Source organism: Dermacentor andersoni, chromosome 1, assembly GCF_023375885.2.
Source record: "Dermacentor andersoni chromosome 1, qqDerAnde1_hic_scaffold, whole genome shotgun sequence".
Taxonomy (NCBI): domain Eukaryota; kingdom Metazoa; phylum Arthropoda; class Arachnida; order Ixodida; family Ixodidae; genus Dermacentor; species Dermacentor andersoni.
The window spans coordinates 329,040,103-329,053,187 of NC_092814.1; the positions used below are offsets into that span (position 1 = coordinate 329,040,103).

General features: G+C 43.9%; 1 protein-coding gene across 2 annotated transcripts; it reads left to right on the forward strand.

Annotated features, from left to right (window-relative positions):
* Nucleotides 1-593: 593 nt before the first annotated feature.
* Nucleotides 594-10,483, forward strand: LOC140215354 (uncharacterized). Of its 2 annotated transcripts, XM_072285951.1 has the most exons (5): nt 594-682; nt 2,959-3,101; nt 4,068-4,136; nt 5,192-5,272; nt 8,332-10,483. In XM_072285951.1, the coding sequence occupies exons 2-5, from the start codon at nt 3,053-3,055 to the stop codon at nt 8,442-8,444; spliced, it is 312 nt and encodes a 103-aa protein (XP_072142052.1). In that variant the 5' UTR covers nt 594-682; nt 2,959-3,052; the 3' UTR covers nt 8,445-10,483. The 2 variants fall into 2 exon arrangements, with proteins under 2 accessions (XP_072142052.1, XP_072142051.1); XM_072285950.1 differs by lacking the exon at nt 594-682 and having other exon boundaries at nt 2,841-3,101.
* The last annotated feature ends 2,602 nt before the right edge of the window (nt 10,484-13,085 follow it).

The window sequence follows — 13,085 nt, forward strand, 5'->3', positions numbered from 1 at the left end:
GGCGCCTGGCGTTGTGACGCAGTTAGCAAAAAGCGGCTCGGTCGTGGCGAGAAAGTTCGGCATGTACTCAATCTCAGCGAGACAAGTATGTGACGCTTTTTGTGGCCCCGCAACAACACATACACTCTAAAAACTAGGAAGGGTATCGCAGGAGTGAAGCTGCCGGTTCACTCTTCAAAGCGTCGTTTTACTCTCGCAAAATGTCGAGGAGAGTGAAATGCATTGTTCACACTGTCACCAAGGAGAGAGTGAAATGTGCTTTTCACTTTCTCCTTCAGAGAGAGGGAGTGAAAAGACTCTTGCGACAATAGAAAAGAGAGACTCTTGCTGCAATAGAAAACAAAACGTAGCGTAATCTTCTGCTTCAACTGTAGGTGGCTGGCCCCGAACATGGCAATGTATCATTCATGCACGCTGAGCAAAGAACACATCGTTTTGCTTCTAAGAGAACAGGCCGCCGCAGTTCAAAGGAACGCGTAGCGAGCGCTCTACTTTTTCACTCGGAGTGGCTCCACCGCGCGCGCGCGCGCGCAAGATCGCGGAACAACACAGCACGGGAGAAAGGTGATCCGTTCAGCGAGCAAAGGCCAGCCGAGGGAGATCGTGTGTCTGCCATCTCGCGTCGCCACGATAACACGACAGTCGTTCGTCATGCCTTGGATATAACAACAAATCCTCCACGGTAAGTGAATTCTAACTTAGGTGCACATTCTCCGTATATGTCATGCTATTGCCAGGAAGTCGTCGCTGCACTTAGCCGACGCGATTGACAAAGGACTAGGCGTACGCGCTGTCTCTCGATGTCAATCGAAAAAGCCAGTCGCCGCGATAACTGCATGTGATTTTATCACTTTGCCGTTGTCCGTAAGAGCTTTAAAAATCGCAAACGCTGCCAGAACTATGGTATGTTTAATAAGACACCAGGCGAGAGGACGCTTAAAATGGTTAGTTCACCAGCCCGTGATTCCGAGCCTATGCGGAGCGTGATTAGCGTGCGTTTTGTGTGTTTGAATTTATTCAGTTTGGCAGTCTACTGTGTACGGAACGCTGGTGAACCACGGAATCACATAACAGAAGGCGTCATTTTGCTGGCAGCATGCTTTTTTTTCATAAATAAACCGCGCGCTTGACGGTGTCTCGCGCAGGGGGAATCTGCGACCACTGAAGTTACGTGCAGCACCAGTGCTAGTTAGAAACTTTGCCGCAGGCATTCAGCTGCATGCTGCAAGAGGTCAGTTGGGCGCGTTATCTTGAACTTACTGAAAACGCATGAGGAATCCATGTTTTATGCTGAAAAAAGTATAAACCCCATATAAGCGATCTTGCGCGCGGCAGCTACAAGCGACGCGACGGAGATGGCTGTCGCGTTCGCTCGTCGCCTACAAGTCGTACTCCGTGCGAGCGACGATTTTGAGCGACGCCTCCCCGGTGTTCCCGGCATGAGGGCTGCAGTCACGCGTGACGCGTGCTTTAGTAATTTACGTTGATGTATTTTACTATAAAAAGTAGCATAAAATATTTCCGGAGGTCTTGCAGTACGTTCTTATCCTTGCACGTATAAAAATTGAATCATTTGCTCGTTCCGCGCGACAATCGGTAGTATTTGAGCGATGTATGTACATCCAGTTCCGGCTTCGCGCTATTGGCTAGTCGCTCATAGCACTTCTGGGCGACGAGCGACGATTTCTAGATTTCCAGAACCGAGCCATCTGTTCAAGCGACGGCCCGTTTTGTCGCTCGAAGCCGTCGCTCGTCGCCGTCGCGCACTAAATCGCTCTCACAGTGTTTATCCCTAAGACTGAGCTGTTTTTGCTCATGTTGAAATGGTGTGATTATAGGTCTGGTTTTGTCTCCTGTTGCGGTTTTCGTGCACGGTGCGAAACTGAAAGGATGCTTATGTCTACGAACTCGGTGAATTGTCGAGCAGCTAGTTACGCATCGGCATCGAATATAACGGCTGCTGTGTGGAATTACAATTGCAGGGGCGCTTTGCATACGCTTATTGTTTTGGACATGCCTGTGCATTTGCTAGTATGAGTTGGCGTGTCAGAGTTATGTCATATGAACAGCTAAATCAGCCTTCCTCTGGGGGTTACAAGCGTAATGTGTGCATTTTGCTATAGCATGGCAGATCAAGATGTGTTTATCGCTTGAATATATTTAGTAGAGAAATAAAATATCAAAATAAAATGTTGCTTTAATTCCGTGTTACCAGACTGTCGTACACAGAACAATAGGTTGGTGTAATAAACTAATAACTGCGGTTTAACTGCACTTTTACATGCCGACAAGAATCTAAAATGCTAGATTTCAAACTGCAGCAGTAGTCGGGTCTGTCAAAAATGAACTCCACTGCGCACCTCATGCATGGAAATAAGTTCATGCCTTTTAGTAAGCTTAGATGCAGGCCGCAGTGAACTTGTTAGTATTGAAATGTGGGTAAGCTTGCCATAACAAGCCTTGTTGCCCTTTTTTATAGGCACATCCATATATCCATTGAGCTGAAGGACAATATTTTCATCCCTACTGAGCATCATGTTTGCAGCTATAATCCTCAAATTATGGCTTCAGCAGTGGCACAACCAGGGATGGTGCGGGGGGGGGGGGGGGGGGGGGGCACACTGGGCACGTGCTTAGGATGTGTCACAAGTGGTGTTTGCGATACACCAGACTCATGACAGACCTATGACGTCTGAAAATGACCAATATTCTATTCATTAGCAGGAGTATTCTAACATTCATGAAAAACAAGGATGAACTGTGGTTTATTTGTTTTTTTGCTTAAATCTAAAAATTGAAGTTAGTTTAGCAGTTGACTGTTGCAGTGATTTGGATGTTTTGCATGCATTTCGCTAGGAAGACTAAGAGCTAAGACTTTTTTATTGCCATGGCCTTGACTGTCTTGATGTTGTTTTGCACCATGCCCTTGTGTTGACTTTTGCATACGATATTTTTCAGGCACCCGCTTTATATAACGCAAGAAGGCAGCTGCAAGGACACGAGGATATGAAAGAGCCAGTGCAGCGCGACTTCACGTAGTGCAGAGGAGCCAATGCCAAAAAATCAAAATACATTGGCATGTTATTTGGACAAGAAAACTAGTATGTGGGTATATTGGGTGTACCATTTGACCAAATGTCAACAAAATCAAGATACAGTATGTTACACGAAGTTGAAAATTCTCACGTGCTCCAGGCAGTCATCTTAACATGGTATATTTATGTAATGTCTCTGATTGGAAAGTCAAATCAAGTATGCTCTCTGGAGACAAACACATAGCAGCAAGTGTCATTGAAAAGTTAAAAATGTGTTTTAAGAAAGCTGATTAGTTCTGAGAAGTGACTGCTTTTTGTCTTGCCTCTCAACAGATATATCCATGTGATAAAGAAATAGTGGTACAATGAAATTGCATATTTGCTTAGCGACATGATACATACTTGCAATGAGCACGGTGCCTGTGTTTACTATAAAAAGCAACAGCCCATGCTTGGTTAGGTTAGGCCCACTACAACATGCAGGCATGGGTGATTGGCGCTTTTTTTATTTCTAAGTCGTGAGGTTTATTGACGTGCGTATAGGTGCAGTGGCACGCAGTATAGCTAGTACAAAAAGGGAGGGGGGGCGCAGATATATGTAGCTCACTGTACACGACACAGGGCAAAGGAAATCCGTGTTCCGCAACTATGTTAAATGCCATGTACATAAATTTTACAACGCTACTCGTTCGAAGCGCGCACAGGTGCATATTGAAGAAAAGTTTCCAGGGTAGATAATTTAGTTCGTAATTTACACTAATTTTGCTCTAACCACGAGACATAATAATTTGAATATACTGCACGGAAGAACCTAGAGCGAATTAAATTGTGTGTCAGCTTCGTGTGTATACATATAGTCTTTCCTATGCATTAGGTTTTTTGCGTAATGAATTAACAGTTGACAGCCTATCTTATGATGTGTACTCTGTTTACATTACAGTTGTTTATTAGTTTACTCGTTTGTTTTGCGACTGATGAAATGCCGGCATATATATATTTTCAACATTTGACATAACCCTGTATGTTTTGCAGGGACAACCCAGGACATGCATTTCTCAGCACCCAGTCAACTGCCAAAAGTGACTCAAACACAGGCCACCAGTAAGTGGACATCAGTTGCAATTTCACATTATGCAGTTGGCGGCTGCCTTGTACGGAGGCTTTTTTTTTAATGAGATGGTGATGTCGTTCTAATGTACATTTTGACCACAAAGGTGCGATCATGTCTCACAGAGGCATATATGGTTGCTATTCTCTGCGAGGGACGTGTTCTCGTGTTCGTGAAGCATTTGTGTTTGGCAGTATTGTCGCCCAATGAGTCGGATATAAACACTGTAACTCGCCACTGCCGGCAAGTAGTTGCGAGAAACACAATATATTATGACGCTGCAAAGTTATTTCATTAATTCGAAGGAAAGTTTTGCAGCAGGAAAAAAGGTTGCTATTCCAGGTAAACATGTCGTTTTCTCACAAGTTATTTAACCAAACTGTGGATGCGTGAAATTCGTGACTTATGAATCGATTTTAATTCATCCTTTAGTAATGCTTCTAAAAGAGACTAGAAATAGCATGTGACTACCTCTGCAATCAGCAGACCATACATTTACAGTCATAAGTGGCAGTTCCATGCAGTCTCGCACTTTATATAACCTTTCCTTTCAGCAACATTAAAACTGGTGGCTGCGTTTTCAGAAGGAGAAGTGCACTTGACACTGTATATGTATGTGTGAATTCGGTTTTCTTTGTATGTGTCGGCTCACTGACAAACAGTGCAAAAATCTGTTGTACCATGAGCCTGACGACGCCTTCTGCTGCTAGAAATGCGGCACTTCGTATTTTATAGTACTGCATGACATTTAAATCAAAGCTACCACATAAAATGATCAAGAAAACTAACCGCTGTTATAGCTGTTTTCCTCAAAGAACGCTTGTCATTTATGGGCTGTGTTAATCTGAGCTCTCCACCGATGTTTCAGTAGTATTATCCCTTAGTGAGTGAGAGATTGGGGGCAATTAATCGTGTTAGTGTTTAAGTGGTGTCCTAATTATGTGTTCCAACAAAGTTGTCTAGATTACTTTATTGTGTAGTGTAAAGCTTATGAAACCATCAGCAACTACTGAGTTGCTAACACGCATATGGATTTGTCACTATACAGGTGGAACTCGGCTGTACCACTGCAGTGCTGCGGAAATTGCCTTCACCACCGGCTTTGCAACAGCTGTTTCGCAGCATGTCGGTATGTATTAATTTATAATTATGTTGGGATGGGCTAGTATTATGGACCACTGCTACTCTGTATTGTGACAGATCAATATGATAAGGGATGTAATGGGCACAGCGAAAACCTTTGAAATTTTTACTATGGCACATAAACAGGCTCTCCTTTTCGTCACTGGAGCAGGAGAAAAGGGCATGCAGGCACTCCTGAATGTACATATATTTCAAAACATGAGAGAGAGAGACACGCGCGCGCACGCGCACACACACACACACACACACACACACACACACACACACACACACACACACACACACACACACACACACACACACACACACACACACACACACACACACACACACACACACACACACACACACACACACACACACACACACACACACACACACACACACACACACACACACACACACACACACACACACACACACACACACACACACACACACACACACACACACACACACACACACACACACACACACACACACACACACACACACACACACACACACACACACACACACACACACACACACACACACACACACACACACACACACACACACACACACACACACACACACACACACACACACACACACACACACACACACACACACACACACACACACACACACACACACACACACACACACACACACACACACACACACACACACACACACACACACACACACACACACACACACACACACACACACACACACACACACACACACACACACACACACACACACACACACACACACACACACACACACACACACACACACACACACACACACACACACACACACACACACACACACACACACACACACACACACACACACACACACACACACACACACACACACACACACACACACACACACACACACACACACACACACACACACACACACACACACACACACACACACACACACACACACACACACACACACACACACACACACACACACTTAAACTAAAGGCAGGGACGTTCCATCATTCATCTTGAATTGTGCAGCGCAAAAATACAACACAGACCACAGAGAAGCACACATGTTAACAGGTTTGATACGCACATTAGTTCAACAGATTTGATACTTCAAGTGTGCTATTTTACACAAGGGGGAAGGGAAAGGGGAGAAAATCTGAAAAAAAAAGTGGAGTGGAAAAAAAGGAATCGTGCCAAAAAGCATGAGAAGCATCGCGCAGCCAGGATCACCAGCAGGACATCTAAAAAGCACTCTGATAAAATTACATACAGGACAACCTTACGTATAGTTTGTTTCAATCAACTCAGATCACATGCAGCCATTACTGCAATCAAGTTGTTTCCTTATGTCATATGAGGGAATGATGTGGGCCCAAAAAACTGTTTAGAGCTGAAGGATTATGTTCCATTCTAGCCTCATTGCCTGCTTTTTTATCATATTGTTATCAGCTGCTTATGTTAGGGACAAAAAGTAAGAGTACGAACTGTTTCCCGATTCGCCATTCCACACAACATGTCTTTGTGACTATATGTACATGCAGATGATCCATAGTTGAAAAATATTCAGTACAGTAGAATCTCATTACAAGATGCACTTGGTTGTAAGAGACATCTGAAAATGGTTTGGTTGGTTTTCCGATGTTTGCCACGTTAACAATACTGTATACAAGAGACACCTTTGTTACTAAGGATGACTTTTTAAGTATTCACTACTTCGAAGGGACACAACCCAGACACATTCACTTTGTGCACCTTGTGTGCTCCGAAGGGCGTAAAGATCACGCAATCCTTACACAAGTCAATCGCGCATGTCTCTTTTAGCATGAGCCAGAAAAGGAGGGCAACGAGGACAGTGCAAGGCAGAAAGTGTCGGCAGTTGAAGCTGACGAGCGTCTAAGAGCACCTCAAAGGTACTGCGAGGAACAAGGCTTGCAAAGTGAAGATTTAAATTCCAGAAGTTGGGAAGGAAGCTAACACAATCTACAGTCACTAAAAAGCTGTGAATGTCTTCTTTAAAGGGCCCCTAAACCACCGAGGTTGAAATTCAGTTGCGGTGTTGCAGTTCTACACAATAAGGCAATGAACAGGTAGCCACGAGAATTTTTCGAAACGGTGCAGTAATAGTGGAGCTACGTGTGTTTGATTATCGAAAAGTAGTCCCCACTCATTTTACTCTTTCATCTGGTACACCCCACATGGACAGTATCGTCTTTTCCTTGCCTAGTACACCTCCAAATGTTACGGGGCAGGCCAACACCAACGAGCTCTGTTGCTGCCGCGCTGGCCCGTCGTCCTGCGAGGGGTGGCGCTAATACAACGGAACTGTATGGTGACTCGTGTTGAAGAGCCTCATAGGGAGACCCTTCTTTTGGCGTTTCTGTTCTTTGCCCCCATTGGCTGCCCACAATGGCATCGCGCGCAACGCGACGAGGAAGAAGGAGTGTGTGTATTTGCTTGCAGGCCTTGCCGGCAGTCGTACACTTTCGTTTGACCAATCGACAGCACCGGAAACTGGTGACATCATCAGAGACAGCCTGGTGACGTCAGGACAAACTGGGGGGTGCAGGATAGGTCCAGAGAGGCGCACGGGGTCATTTTCTTCATATTGTGGTGCTCCGGCAGTGCTACGCACTCTGGCATTTGGCTTCGTCGATCGTGACGGCATTCTGATTTCGATACGCGTGTTTACTTGAAATGTTCAAAAAATGTCGAGAAGTGGTTTAGGGGCCCTTTAAGCCACCCTGAGCATTTATTCCTTCAGATATATCAAAACATACTTTAGTGATGATGCATAATAAAGTGATCTAGTCTGGCTCCTCAGTGTCTCAAAATTTTTGGTTTCGAGAGACATGTTTCCCGTGCCTCTTGAATATCTTCTGATGAGGCTTTACTGTAATATACACAAACAATTGTGTAACTCCTCCTGCAAGTATTATTCATTAAGCCCGGTCACTTATGTGCAAAGCTTGTGGTTAAGTCTTGATGTCTGTACTTTTTAGAGCTATGTTTATTAATTCATGCTGATCTTATTGGTTCTTCGATGCAGGAGACAATGCCTACGAAATTATTGGCCCTGATCATGAGAGCCCTCAAGGTGCAAACAACATCTCTGTTGCAGAAGTGAGCCCGATACCACTTGGAAGTTACCAGGACAGATGACACGGCAGCAATAGATACAGAGACTGCCATGTCTACTGCAGCTGCAACAGTGTACGAGGCAAGCAGCAGCGCGTCAGCATCAGCAGCAGTGTCAGAAGGAACCACACCAGGCCTGGTAGAGCAACATGTGTGCTATCACTGACGTTTTTTGTAGTGGATACAACTCATTTGCTCAACATACAAAAGCTTTTCACCACGACTGTGAGCCAGTGTTATTGTGCAGCAAGTGCAAGACTAAGTTAGGTGTTATAACACAGTACAAGCATCACTTTAATATATGCAAATGCAAACATATTACAGTTGTTGCCTCCCCAGCCAGCCCACATAGTGACAACAATGTGGAAGACATGGTGGGACACACCTCTCCCCCATTACAAGATAGTAGAGACTGTCAGTGTTGTTGCTAGATTGACTGGTCTTTGTAGGCAACTAGCAGGACAACACAGGTGTCATAAGATTGTTGTTGATGTTGTTGTTGAAGAGGTAAAAAAGAAGTTTGATGCAGCTGAAGTGCCAACTGATATTGAGCAAATCAAAAGCAACCACCTGAGAAAGCAACACTATCGAAATTTGGGTATCTATGTGCCGCCAACTCTGGTAAGGATGGCATAGGACAGAAGTGTGATGAAAATCACACAGAAACTGCTGTTGCATCACTGGCCACAGTGAGCAGTGACTTGTAGGGCAAGAGAGTCAACTGAAACGAACATTATGACATAGTGTCATGCTCCCATGTGACCACTTTTCAAGTTATTTTGCAAGATACAGCTCAACCTCCAGAAACGAGACTGCAACTTGTCTGTAAAAAAGCTTTCACAAAAAATTATTCATAACACTATTAACATAGCAGTATCTTTTTTTGTGTGTCGGTTCGAGGTTCCCGGCTGTCCATTAATGCAAAAATTGAGGAAAAAAAGAACATGTGTCGTACTTACACCTTTTTAACAAGTACGAGGGGGACAGAACTTTTCTAGTCATGCATCTTCATCATACTATCAAGTTTTTAAATGCCTTTTATAATTATTATTACCAGTTATATCTGAGTGCATTATATGCATGTAGCAGGTGTAAAATCAGGTCAGTTGGATCAGATGCCTTATCTGCAAGCGAGCCCTATATTCAAGAAATTTGAATTAAAATAGTTACGTTAGAGACGCAGTCTTTCAGCACTTTATTGCCTGTGGTTTAAGCATTGCTCAATACTTTTGTGGGTGGCAATTTCAACCGGCACAGCACTGCGCTTTGCCACAGTCACATTTGTCTTCAAAGCGGTGTTTACCATTTGTGTTGATCTGTTTGTGTATGCATAGAGCAAGTTTTTAATTTATATTTTTCTGCATTCTTGTGCTTGCGCTAAGCTTGTATAAGGCAGTTACAAAATGTGCGTCACTATAACGAACTGTTCTGTTGAGCTTACACTTGCAAATAATCGTGTTCAGATGGCCGCACTTCTATGCGGGTGCACCGCTAGCTTTGTGTATGTTCTCATCTTTGTATAAAGCTTATATAAGCTAGCTAGAAAATGTATGTCACTAAGCATTGATATTCTTTAAAGAACTGCTTGGTTGGTTTTACACTTGTGAATTAGTATTGAGGCGGTGGTATTCCCATGTATGCCCACTGCTAGCTTTCTGTGTCCTCACGTGTTTGTATTAAGTTTCTACAAGGGAGTTACAGCATGTACGTCACTAAGCGCTGTGATATTTTTTAAAGAACTGCTTTGTTGGTTTTACACCTGTGAGTAATAGTACTCGGGTGGCACTAGTCATGTGTAGGTACACAGGGACCATTTGTATACATTATGCTCATGTAAAGCAGTTACAAAGTGTATGTCACTAATTACTGTGATATTTGTTGAATTGCTGTGATGGTTTTACACATGTGAATAATAGTGGTCAGGACACAGTACTCGCGGTGTATAGTTGAATTTATACACTGCCAAGACATGGGCTGTATACGTACCAAAAGAAATGTATGTCATTATGTTGTGATTATTACTGTTTGGATTTTATTAAACTGTAATAAAATTGTTTCTTGTATCTATTGAGGTATGACAATTTGTCATGCAACCAAACTGAGGACCTGAACTTGTGCATACAAATAAACAGCTAATTTAAGAGTCATCATCATCATCATCATCAGCCTAGTTACGCCCACTGCAGGGCAAAGGCCTCTCCCATACTTCTCCAACTACCCCGGTCATGTACTAATTGTGGCCATGTTGTCCCTGCAAACGTCTTAATGTCATCTGCCCACCTAACTTTCTGCCGCCCCCTGCTACGCTTCCCTTCTCTTGGAATCCAGTCCGTAGCTCTTAGTGACCATCGGTTATCTTCCCTCCTCATTACATGTCCGGCCCATGCCCATTTCTTTTTCTTGATTTCAACTAAGATGTCGTTTACCCGCGTTTGTTGCCTCACCCAATCTGCTCTTTTCTTATCCCTTAACGTTACACCCATCATTCTTCTTTCCATAGCTCGTTGCGTCGTTCTCAATTTCAGCAGAACCCTTTTCGTAAGCCTCCAGGTTTCTGCCCCATATGTGAGTACTGGTAACACACAGCTGTTGTACACTTTTCTTTTGAGGGATAGTGGCAACCTACTGTTCATGATTTGAGAATGCCTGCCAAATGCACCCCAACCCATTCTTATTCTTCTGGTTATTTCAGTCTCATGATCCGGATCCGTGGTCACTACCTGCCCTAAGTAGATGTATTCCCTTACCACTTCCAGTGTTTCGCTACCTATCGTAAACTGCTGTTCTCTTCCGAGACTGTTAAACAGTACTTTAGTTTTCTGCAGATTAATTTTCAGACCCACCCTTCTGCTTTGCCTCTCCAGGTCAGTGAGCATGCATTGCAATTGGTCTCCTGAGTTACTAAGCAAGGCAATATCATCAGCGAATCGCAAGTTGCTAAGGTATTCTCCATCAACTTTTATCCCCAATTCTTCCCACTCCAGGCCTCTGAATGCCTCCTGTAAACATGCTGTGAATAGCATTGGAGATATCGTATCTCCCTGTCTGACGCCTTTCTTTATAGGGATTTTGTTGCTTTCTTTGTGGAGGACTACGGTGGCTGTGGAGCCGCTATAGATATCTTCCAGTATTTTTACATATGGCTCATCTACACCCTGATTCCGTAATGCCTCCATGACTGCTGAGGTTTCGACTGAATCAAACGCTTTCTCGTAATCAATGAAAGCTATATATAAGGGTTGGTTATATTCTGCACATTTCTCTATCACTTGATTGATAGTGTGAATATGGTCTATTGTTGAGTAGCCTTTACGGAATCCTGCCTGGTCCTTTGGTTGACAGAAGTCTAAGGTGTTCCTGATTCTATTTGCGATTACCTTAGTAAATACTTTGTAGGCAACGGACAGTAAGCTGATCGGTCTATAATTTTTCAAGTCTTTGGCGTCCCCTTTCTTATGGATTAGGATTATGTTAGCGTTCTTCCAAGATTCCGGTACGCTCGAGGTTATGAGGCATTGCGTATACAGGGTGGCCAGTTTCTCTAGAACAATCTGACCACCATACTTCAACAAATCTGCTGTTACCTGATCCTCCCCAGCTGCCTTCCCCCTTTGCATAGCTCCTAAGGCTTTCTTTACTTCTTCTGGCGTTACCTGTGGGATTTCGAATTCCTCTAGGCTATTCTCTCTTCCACTATCGTCGTGGGTGCCACTGGTACTGTATAAATCTCTATAGAACTCCTCAGTCACTTGAACTATCTCGTCCATATTAGTAACGATATTACCGGCTTTGTCTCTTAACGCACACATCTGATTCTTGCCTATTCCTAGTTTCTTCTTCACTGTTTTTAGGCTCCTTCCGTTCCTGAGAGCCTGTTCAATTCTATCCATATTATAGTTCCTGATGTCCGCTGTCTTACGCTTGTTGATTAACTTAGAAAGTTCTGCCAGTTCTATTCTAGCTGTAGGATTAGAGGCTTTCATACATTGGCGTTTCTTGATCAGATCTTTCGTCTCCTGCGATAGCTTACTGGTTTCCTGTCTAACGGCGTTACCCCCGACTTCTATTGCGCACTCCTTAATGATGCCCATGAGATTGTCGTTCATTGCTTCAACACTAAGGTCCTCTTCCTGAGTTAAAGCCGAATACCTGTTCTGTAGTTTGATCCGGACTTCCTCTAGTTTGCCTCTTACCGCTAACTCATTGATTGGCTTCTTGTGTACCAGTTTCTTTCGTTCCCTCCTCAAGTCTAGGCTAATTCGAGTTCTTACCATCCTGTGGTCACTGCAGCGTACCTTGGCGAGCACGTCTACATCTTGAATGATGCCAGGGTTCGCGCAGAGTATGAAGTCGATTTCATTTCTAGTCTCACCATTCGGGCTCCTCCACGTCCACTTTCGGCTAACCCGCTTGCGGAAAAAGGTATTCATTATCCGCATATTATTCTGTTCTGCAAACTCTACTAATAATTCTCCTCTGCTATTCCTAGAGCCTATGCCATATTCCCCCACTGACTTGTCTCCAGCCTGCTTCTTGCCTACCCTGGCATTGAAGTCGCCCATCAGTATAGTGTATTTTGCTTTGACTTTACCCATCGCCGATTCTACGTCTTCATAAAAGCTTTCGACTTCCTGGTCATCATGACTAGATGTAGGAGCGTAGACC

What these genes read in the sequence shown, in the direction of transcription:
- LOC140215354 (XM_072285951.1), top strand. Translation starts at nt 3,053, where the DNA reads ATGCCAAAAAATCAAAATACATTGGCATGTTATTTGGACAAGAAAACT. An exon ending in TTATTTGGACAAGAAAACTA is followed by an intron (nt 3,102 to 4,067) that starts GTATGTGGGTAT and finishes TATGTTTTGCAG; the next exon opens with GGACAACCCAGGACATGCAT. An exon ending in AGCTGTTTCGCAGCATGTCG is followed by an intron (nt 5,273 to 8,331) that starts GTATGTATTAAT and finishes TCTTCGATGCAG; the next exon opens with GAGACAATGCCTACGAAATT.